Source organism: Mangifera indica, chromosome 8 (assembly GCF_011075055.1).
Source record: "Mangifera indica cultivar Alphonso chromosome 8, CATAS_Mindica_2.1, whole genome shotgun sequence".
NCBI lineage: Eukaryota > Viridiplantae > Streptophyta > Magnoliopsida > Sapindales > Anacardiaceae > Mangifera > Mangifera indica.
Window position 1 is genome coordinate 11,144,056 of NC_058144.1, and position 10,854 is coordinate 11,154,909.

Sequence of the window (10,854 nt, forward strand, 5' to 3'; positions counted from 1 at the left end):
CTGATAATTGATAGAAAAATGTTTTTTTCATCGTTTATTTACTTTTTTCAATAATAGAGTTAATTAATAAAATATGATAAAACGTATAGACATTCATATATAATAGTCAAGTAAACATTAATATTAATTTGAAAATAAATGGGCTTCTTTAGACATTCATATAGCTTTAATACTCTTATGAGATGTTTGATTGGTGTTAGTGAAAGGTTACAATATTAATTTATTTTTAATTATTAATATTATTTTATTTGATTTGTCCGTATAATTTAATTATTTTTTTATTTTAGATATTCAAAAATTTTCAAAATAATCTTAGATATTAAAATATTATCAAAATAATTTTGATTTTATTATAATTTTATTTTTATTTAATAATTTTGTAGGACCAAAATACTTTCATTTTCGTAACATAAAAATTTTTTTAGAATAATTATACGTAAAAATATTTAAGTAAAGTAATATTTTAATATTCTTTTATTATGTTCAATCAAACACAATAATTATTTATATTTAAAATTTTTTATCAAATATAATAATAATAATAATAATTTTATTTGGTAATATATTTTTATGATAATTTTTTATTTTTGATAATAAAAAATTATTAAAATCAAACATATCTTCAATGTAAATTTATAAACCCGGTTATAATATACAAAAATAAGGGTAAAATAGTAAAATAGTATCATCCTTAATTTACTTCCATATTTGAAATCAGTCACAAAATCTTGAATGAATGAACTAACATTAAAAACTTAGCGGGGTTTGTTACTCTTCCGCTAAGTGAAAAACAGTAAACCTAACCTATTCTACCAGTAAACGGTGAACCTACTTGGTCTGTTAGTAAACAGTGGAGAGGGGTGGTTTGAGAGAATTTAAAATTTAAGAGGAGGTGAGGAGTATAATTTTAAACTTCTTGGTCTAACTTAAAACAAAAACCTTGGTGGACTTGGAGGTAGGGATGGCAATGGGGAGGGGATGTCAATCCCCGTCCCCGTCCCCGTCCCCGTCCCCGCCCGTCCCTAATACGGGGATAAAAAAAAATCCCCATCCCCTCCACACGAAGGAAAATCTCCTCCCCATCCTCTCCCCGTCCCCGCGGGGAAAAATCCCCTCCCTATCCCCGCCCCATCCCCGCGGGGAAAAATCCCCTCCCCATCCCCGTCCCGTCCCGTCCCCGCGGGAAAAAATCCCCTCCCCATACCCGTAAATATAAAATTTAATTCCGTTATGTATTTCAATAAATAAAATAAATTATATTCTCCAAAAATATCACTTGTTACGAGAGCTACAAAATATTCATTGTTATTTTAGTTCAAATACAAAGTTTTCATAAAATCTAACAATATGCAATAATCAATCTCTTCATTAGTAGCTCTTCATGTATGTGATTTATGGTAATTTTATAATAACATTAAATTTAATACTTTTTATTCACTTTAATTGATTTTATCAAGTTATAATTTGTTTTTTTGTGTGTAAAACCTGGTGGATTGACTAACTGAAGTTGAAATAAAATTAATTTGGTACATTTGTATTTTATGATAATGAGATTCTGGGGTTTTTTTAATATATTAGATTAATAGTTTAGAAATTAGTAAAAGCTAATAATTGATAATTCAAAAATTAGTAAAATTAAAGTTATAGTTTTAATAAATCATAATGTAAAAATTTCTATAACTTAATAGTTTATAAATTATTATATTAATATATTAGATTTAGGGGGTGGGGAGGGGCGGGGCGAGGCGGGGCGGGGACATATGTATCCCCGTCCCCGATTATGGAGATTTTTTTCATCCCTATCCCCGCCCCTTTCCCCGTTTTTATCAGAGAATCCCCTCCCCGTTAGAGTCAGGGAGGGTCAGGGTCCCTAAAGTCGGACCCAAATTACCATCTCTACTTGGAGGGATCATTATACCCCTGTGGCTATAAATTCAATTATAAACGTTATTTAAAGGACTAGCCTAAATCATTTTCTAATGTCACAACCATAATATAGAAACTTTGTGCTACTTTGGAAAAAGCAAAAGCGAAAGCAAATTGTGTCGACGTGTCAAATGATTAATTAATATGACGTTGTATAAATAACATTACACCAATAATAAACTCTTTCATAACTGATAAATTACTAATTAGGTCAATCTCCTCAACGAAGCGTGATACTGCAGTAACGTGGCACTCCAGTTTCCAGGTAAAATCGTAATTATTTAAAATCCTAGTGGTAAACCCAGAAAAAAGTTGAATACATCGACCTCCCCTTCCCATCCCGCGTTCCACACTAGCGAAGATTTAAGCGGAGAGGTTGAGCTGGTGAAGTAAAAGTCGGCAAAATTAAGTGCAAAATTTAGGGATCTGAAAGTTCAATCGCTATGCATCGCCACCACGATCCCAATCCCTTCGATGAAGAAGAAGTAGTCAATCCGTTTTCGGTATTAACTTCTCTATATTTTCATTTTTGGCCATTGCCTTTCGATTCGTATTTTATTCTAGATTTACGGCTTCTATTTTGATTTAGATTCACGGGAATATATTTTCCTTCTAGCTTTTTAATGTAAATTCATACATTTTTTATTTGTTTTAATTGGTTAATTAGAACAATCTTACTATTACACCTGTTTGGATGATTTTTATTTATTTAGTTATTTAGTGTGTTTCATAGAGTTACTTTGCAGAACGGTGCGGCTGCTCCTGGATTGGGGTCACACATTCCTCATTTGGCTTCTGAACCTGTGGGATTCGGGCAGAAATACGATGCCACAGTTGATATTCCGCTCGATAATATGAGTGTAACTGTTTTATTTGTGGTATTTGGTAAATGTTTTGTTTTTTAGATGTACTTGGTGTTTCTTATATCTATTTGATGCAGGATTCTAAGAAAAAAGAGAAAGAGCTTGCATCATGGGAAGCTGATCTTAAAAAGAGGGAAAAGGTTAATTTTACATTTCTATTATCTATATTTAGTTTATAGAAGGTTCTATAGCCCTTACATATTTGTTTTAGTGCACAATATAAATGTATCTTAAAATGTAGATTTTTTTTTTCATTTATTTAGGAAATAAAACGAAGAGAGGAAGCTGTTTCTAAAGGTTAGCAATTGAGGCCACAACTTGTTATGTTTCACTTTGTAATTTTTCTTTTGTCCTCTTTCCGTTTATTTTGCATTATCTAAGCTTTGTTTTTGATGTTGCATTTCAGCGGGTGATATCCCCACAGATGATAGAAATTGGCCACCATTTTTTCCAATTATTCATCATGACATTTCGAAAGAGATACCAGTTCATGCTCAGAGGCTGCAGTATCTTGCTTTTGCAAGTTGGTTAGGTATGGGGCATTAAATTCTCTCTCTCTCTCTCTCTCTATATATATATATGTGTGTGTGTGTGTGTGTATACATATATATAAATAAATATATTATATACATAAATAAATAAATTATATAAATAAACAAATAAATACACACACACACACATATATTCTTAAACTTGTGTTAATTCCTTAGAAGGCTTTCATTTCTGAAATCTGATGTGAAAATTGTGCAATGGATACAGCAGCTTTCAGCTTAACGTGTGTTTTCACATGTATTAACCAATCTTGGTGCTAATATTAACAAATGAAGAGTGGTAAAATTGCTTCTTACCCTAATAATGTTATAAAGACAAATGTCTGGGTGCGTCTGAGAGAGAGACTGAGTGGGTAGCAGTTAGTATTTAGTTTTTAATTTCTGAATGAGTTTTGAGATATTCTTAGTATGTATAATATTTATGGACATATTTGAAAGTTTTTTTCTGACAAATTACCATTTTATTTTTTTTCTCTATTTATAGGATAGTGTTGTTTCACATAAGGAGCTTTCTGTAACATCATTTTCTTATAGATTGTTTATAGCTTTCTTTCCCCTTCTTGTTTCTTATCTGGTTGCTGAGTGCAGCAACCTAACATGCTTTGATTTTACTGTTGCAGGTATAGTTCTTTGTCTTGTATTCAACATTGTTGCAGTGATAGTCTGTTGGATTAGAGGCGGGGGTAAGCTTTACTTTCAATAACAGTTGCATGTGTTAAGGATTTGATTATGACCTAACTCTATTATTATATAATTTTTTGATGAGATTACTTGTGCCTTTTGTCTTGGTTTGCTAATTTTGACAACTTTCATAACTTATAGGTGTCAAAATTTTTTTCCTTGCAACCATCTATGCTCTGCTTGGATGCCCCCTTTCATATGTTCTTTGGTACAGGCCTCTTTATAGAGCAATGAGGTGAGTAAGGCTATGTTCTATTGATCTAATCTAAATTTTATCAACTAATATTATTTGGCTACCCAATTAAAAAAATATTATGCTTGCACTGATTGAAAAATATTGTGCTTGCACTGATTGAAAAATATTTACTTAGATGCAATTAGACATTGTAGTGGTATGGTTTGCAAGCAAAATTTGACTGATTGGCGGAGTTTCCATGTTTGCCTTATGGTTAGGACTTTAGAAGATAGGGCATTGATAATTATTTGTTTTAATTTATTATAAATTTTTTTCCTATTAACTGGAGGTGGCGCCTCACTTAATGTAGTTTATATATATAATTTGCTTACATTTGCACTCTTGCTATGATGTATTTATTTTCTCTATCGTTGAAGAAGTATAGACTATCATTAAATATTATTACATGTTGGCTGATCGATTGCATCCATTTCTGGTGAATGAATTCCTTTTCACTTCTGGCATTTTAGATAAACATTCAATAACCATATTGTAATTTTTAGGGAAACTAAAATGTTTATAATCTAAGCCAACTTTGACTCTTCACATCTAAGATGGGAAAGTGAAAATACAACTGCATGCTAGAAGAAGTTTCTCCGTTGTTGCAAGTACTAAGAAATGTAGTTTTAATCTTTTAGATATTCATTTTATCAAATTATGTTGAAGGAAATGAATTGAGACTGACATAGCTTCTTACATATTTATTAAGGATCATTTAATGGATAAATAAAGAACAAGAGTCAAAGATAAAGTGTTACAAACCCAACGAAGAACAAATTTCTAACCCAAGCAAACCAGAAAATTGACAATGGAAATGATAATGGAAACTGCAATATATGTTGATTGTGGCTGTAATTACAAGAATACACGAACCAATTTATCTTTTGGCAAGTTTGAGAGTGCTGTTTCTCTCCAAGGATGGATTCGAGAGCCAACTCTCCCGAAAGGCAAAAGCCTCCCCCAAAATATTCTTCACTATAATCCCTTTCCGTCTTTCCACTCACTCTCTCCCTTTTATTCTCATTTCCTTCTAACTGTTTCACTATCCATCTTCACTACTCATATTTAGCCATGTGGAGGTGTTGGAATAATCCTGAGATTCTCCTGGACCACCCCTCTTTTGCTGCCCCACAAAATGCAGCTCCATAAAGCTGTTGGCCTTCGCATAAACTCTCATGATTAGAGCTCTATCAAAAAGCAATTTCGATCAAGATTTGTCCAGTGTTCTCTTTAAAATCACAAGTATACACTCTTTGAGTATAAGAAGAATGGTAGGAGTACTGATTGAAATCAATGCCTCTAGAAAGCTGAAGTATTATTACTTTTTAGTCTCGCTGATGAATAGCCACCATCATTAGTTCTTATTTCCTAGTTTCAGTGTGGATAATAAAGTTTCATCGATGGACTTATCTCATCTTAGGTTCCATAATATTGAGATGCTGCGAAAATCAGGGGGGCCATTGAAAGAATGTAATTTTGCCAGTATGTGTAACTTGTACAGTTGGTTTTGGTGATACTATTTTGGTTTTAAATTAATATTTTATTTGTAAGGTCTGCATGAATATGTGTGGAAATGTAGGTTTTCTAGACAATGTATTTGATTGCTAATTTGTTAGCTCCTTGGATATTAGACTTTCTCTTTCCTTCTGATGTTGTTTTGTAACTTCCAGATTACTACATTAAGCTTTTTCTTTTTTTTTGGTTATATAGATTGATTTCTCGTGTATAGTGTGTTTTTCATGATGGTGTTAGCAATGGCTAAATTATATATGCTTGGACAGGATTTGTATGAACTTTGAAAATGATATGATTTGAATGAAATACTAGTATTTCAACTAGCTGATATATGTTTCAATTGGATTTTTGTCTATGAAATTGCAGGACAGATAGTGCCTTGAAATTTGGTTGGTTTTTCTTGTTCTACATGGTGAGTTCTATTAATCAACCATTGTTGTCTGAGACTTCTTTCCTTTATTTAGTCTTTTTTCATCTCTCTAATAGCGTGAATTTTATCATTCAGATCCACATCTTGTTTTGCATATTTGCTGCTATTGCTCCTCCTGTTGTCTTTCAAGGGAAGTCATTGACGTAAGTTGCTCAATTTATTGCTTTCTTTGGCTTCTAAAAATTTAACAATGAAGAGGTGATTTCTCACCATAGAAATCTAGTGTATTTTTCTAGTTCTGTTATCTTCTGTTTGAAGCATAACCAAAGATTTTTAACTGCACTTTAGCCATGATTGGAGGCATAGACTACTATTAAGTCAAGTGCTTTAGTATTAACACAAGGTTGCTATCCAACTAATTAAATTAGCTGGTGCGAAATCTCTAATGTGAAAAGATCCCTCATCTATATCATGTATAGCATAAGACCTGGGTACTGTTTGGTTTGTGCTGACATTTTATCATTTGGATTATGAAGGTTTATGCTTTGATTAGAATTTCTTGCAAATTCCTATTATCTGCTTTTGGAATGACAAGTTTTGGTTTAGAGACCATAGTTTCTTTACCTTATTATCAAGTCTTTCATATTGAACTAATTTTTTTATTCCATTGATTTTAATTACAGGGGCATTCTGGCGGCAATTGATGTCATCTCTGACAGTGTTTTGGCTGGGGTAAGTTGTATGATGTAGCCCTTCATTTCTCCAATTGGCAATTTACTGTGGGCATTTAGAATATTTATTTATCCTTTTTCTAATTTTTCTGTTGAAGCCTTGGGGTTGGGAGTAAAGAAGTAAACTAGGTAGGGTTATAGCCTCAATTTCCTTTATGAAAACAGATAAGGACCTTGCTCAAGTGTATAGGGTAGGCTGATAAGTAGTTTAGTCATTAACTTCCAATGTGTTTGTAAAAATGTATTTGAACATGGAGAACTAGTCATACATGAATGACAGAGGGAACTGTCTGTGGATTTCTTTAACGTTATTTTTGTGGAATGCTTTTCCCCATTATTATTGCTTCTGATTTCTCCTGGCTTTGACCCATTTGGATTTTAGATGCTAAACCTTATATGAAAAGATCATTTTCTCTTAGAAAAGCACATGGTGTTATTGAAATGATGCTCATCTCTGTATAATTCTTTTGTTGATACTTTTCATCTTGAATATGGAATTTAGATTTTTTGATGCATTAAGGACATTGTAGATTTTGTAAGTTTATGAGATGGGATCATTTCAATGTATAGTGACTTTTTAGACTATTTCAAAGTTTACTTTCTTTGCTGAGTATTTAAGATGGCATGATTGATAGGGAAAAAGAATTTAACTTTTTAATGCGATTTTATTTATTGTTTGTCTTAACTAATATCTGTCTTCTTCTTAATGCAGATTTTCTACTTTGTTGGATTTGGCCTGTTTTGCTTAGAGTCACTTCTGAGTCTCTGGGTTATTCAGGTTAGGGAAAATAAGTTAGCTGGTTTCAATATAAATCTATTTAGCTTTCTGTTGATGCCAATAACCAGATTGATTATTTGAGTACAAGTGTAAAGATTTGATTTTGAATTAGTTTGTATACAATGAACATGACATAGAATATGAGAGTGTAGCTCTTTTCAAAGTAAAACTATCAGAAAGATGGCTGACAGATTCCTGTCTCTTGGTTACCTTGGTTTGATTGTTAAAAATGAGGATGGGAAATGTCTTCCTCTTAGAACTTTAAGGATGTTAGTGAAAAAAAAATAGAGGTCAATGTTGAGATTTGTGTGATTTAATGAACATAAAGGGAATTGAGGTTTGCTGGAAAAATTTGGTGATTGAGAGTGATGCCTAAAAAAAGAGAAATTTTGATAGAGATCTCCTCATGTTGGCAGCAGTGAGATGGGGAAGAGTAGTGTAGGAAAGAACTGATTGTGAAGGAACATGCCAGTATAGTTTAAGTTATTGAGAAAACAGATTAAATCATGTAACTAGAAGAGGTTAGAGTTAAATGATGTCCCCACCCAATCTGTACTCTTATTACAATATTTCTCTTCTTGACTCTTTTTGTCATCATATTGTGTTGGATTCTGTCAGTCCCATCCTATTCTTGGCAGCATTATGCATTACTCTTCTTGACATCATACTGTGTTATTCTTGACTCTTAACATGAATTCCTTGTCAATCCCTTATGTTGGAGGAGTTTCTTTATAATCACAATCTGCATACTATTCTTGGTAACACTATGCATTACTTATTTCAGCTTGCTCTCTTTCCCCTGCTATATATATTTATATTTATATTTGTGTTATTTTCTCACATATTAGAGGAGAGACGGTATGATCACTCTGCACATTATCCTTGGCAAGTTTGTTATAGGCTTAGTTGTGAACGGTTTCCGATGATCTGACACTTGCTTTGGGAGGACAAAGTTTAAGCCTATGCATTGGCAAAGTATTTGTATCAATAATAATTATTCTTTACCTGACCATGAAAATGATTGTAAGTGGAATGGGATTTTTAAGCATTTATACCAGCATAAATTAATGCTTGAATAGGCAGTATGGTCACATTCTGGGTGATATCTAATGCTTGTTATTTTACTTTGCTGATCTTTCTATTACCTGACGAATCTTTCTTAATTTTTGGTCTGTGCAGAAAATTTATATGTTTTTCCGGGGGAGCAAGTGAGATATGATTTTGATTATTTCCAATTCAAAATTGCAGTGACAGTGAGAGAGGCTTGTTTAGTTTATTCTTCTACCTTTGACTGTGTCCATTTCATTATTCTGCTGATTATATGGGTTTTTCTCCCCTTTTTGAGGCAAAGATTTGTACAAGTTGATATAAGAAGTTTGTCAAAATGTTTTAGGTACTCTTGGTCTTATTTTTTCATATATGATATATTGTAGTATTATCTTGTTTTCTTATTGATTTATGTGAGCACCAAATTCTGAGAAGATTAGATTTCTGAAGTGGTACCCTGCTCTGCTTGCTTTGCCCCCAGTTGAGCAAAATTAACAGCACTATTTGATCCATTGTTCTGGTGTTTGGGGCTTCCCAGTGATCAGTTTACACCGCACTAATGGGTACTGGACAAGTACAAACTTTACCAGTCAAACAACTCAGGCACAGGTATATTGATTACTAGCATAGATTGTGTAAGCTACAATACATTTCGAATTTCGGATTCTCTGTGAACTAAAATTTAAAAAATTCTGAAATGAAAGCCGAACTTGAGGGGAACGTTTACCATACGAATACTGATATATGGATTTAAATACGATGGGAAGTTGCCACGAAGCATAACAACTTATTAAATTATATACACCATCAAGCGATAACAGTTCTATATTTGTGTAAAATTAATAATTTATATGAAAAAAAATAAATCTTGAAATACACTATCATGATTATCAGTATCTTATGATATATACGATAAAAAATGATACATATTATAAAATATATTAAATTTATATGATATAATAAATGTATTATATGATATGATAAATATATTATAATATAAAATATATTATCAATACAAAATTGATATATTAGTTAGAAAAAATGATGATATAATAGGGGTATAAATAAAAAATTTTAAATTTATAAGTGTTTAAGATATTTTTTAAAATAATCACGTGTTAATTATAATATATTATTATTTTATATTTTAAAAGGTGTATCATATAATTTGATATATAATACAAAAATTAAATTTTTAATATATGATAAAATATACTATTTAATTAATATACATGCAACATGAGAGGTATTGTCATGACATAAACTAATTTTTCCACATCACGTTACGAAATAACCCATTATTTTCTCATCCTTATAATTATAAGAGCAGCAGAAATCTTACTTAATAGAAATCCAAATTCATTAATATTGTGAGTTTTTTCCTCTTTTTATTTTTTTTTTCTCTCTACCAGTCATCTCAACTCCTGATTCACTTGAAAAGATCAGATTGGTTACGTGTATGAACTCTATATTGACAAAGAGTTCCAACCATCGCTCATATTAATCAATCAATGTCAGGAAAACTGCGTCCTTTCCTGCGACGGGTTTTAATTTCAGGTTTAATTGCAATACCAAAGAGTAAAACCAGATGTTGGGCCTGCTCAATCCAAGCAGAAATTCAACCACTATCAGGCCAGCAGCGACTCAGACGCGGTTTTCACTTTGCAATTTGCATGACCTAATTCCTAACTTTTTATAAAATAATAATATTTGTAGTACTGCCTCATGCACCATTAATTTTTGAAAAGCCAGAGTTCTGATTGATGACTACAAATTCCTTCAACAGCTGGTAATGAATCTAGGGGCCGGCCGGTTTCCACTTACTTCAGATCTCAAGTTTGACTTAATTTTTCTTTTTTAACATTTTTCTACTACTTTGATACTGCCAGTCTTGGTATCTTCAATTTTTTTTTATCAAACCAAATGACTACTTAAAATCCACTTATGAAAAGATTCCTATATTCCACACTCAATCTATCGATTCCCAAAACAAGTTAACCATGTGGGCTGCAATGAAAACCACAGGCAGCTACTGGGTCTAATCTTTTGAGCCCCCTTTGACCGTGTTTTCGGATTGAATTAATAAGCCCAAACAAGTAAAATTTTAGTTTAATGACTGATCTTACAATCACTAATATGATTAAAAACGATTTTTTC

General features: G+C 32.0%; 1 protein-coding gene across 1 annotated transcript; it reads left to right on the plus strand.

Annotated features, from left to right (window-relative positions):
• Nucleotides 1-2,132: 2,132 nt before the first annotated feature.
• LOC123224513 (secretory carrier-associated membrane protein 4-like) lies at nucleotides 2,133-9,101 on the plus strand. Its single transcript, XM_044648200.1, has 12 exons — nucleotides 2,133-2,429; nucleotides 2,673-2,786; nucleotides 2,867-2,929; nucleotides 3,053-3,086; nucleotides 3,196-3,321; nucleotides 3,961-4,023; nucleotides 4,163-4,256; nucleotides 6,138-6,183; nucleotides 6,277-6,344; nucleotides 6,825-6,873; nucleotides 7,585-7,650; nucleotides 8,830-9,101. Exons 1-12 carry the CDS (start codon nucleotides 2,370-2,372, stop codon nucleotides 8,860-8,862), a joined length of 816 nt encoding a protein of 271 aa, XP_044504135.1. The 5' UTR covers nucleotides 2,133-2,369; the 3' UTR covers nucleotides 8,863-9,101.
• Nucleotides 9,102-10,854: the final 1,753 nt, after the last annotated feature.

Excerpts from the sequence above, each read along its gene's own strand:
- LOC123224513 (XM_044648200.1), top strand. The coding sequence starts at position 2,370 with ATGCATCGCCACCACGATCCCAATCCCTTCGATGAAGAAGAAGTAGTC. Across the intron at positions 3,322-3,960 it reads TGCTTTTGCAAGTTGGTTAG|GTATAGTTCTTTGTCTTGTA; the intron begins GTATGGGGCATT and ends TTACTGTTGCAG. Across the intron at positions 7,651-8,829 it reads TGAGTCTCTGGGTTATTCAG|AAAATTTATATGTTTTTCCG; the intron begins GTTAGGGAAAAT and ends TGGTCTGTGCAG.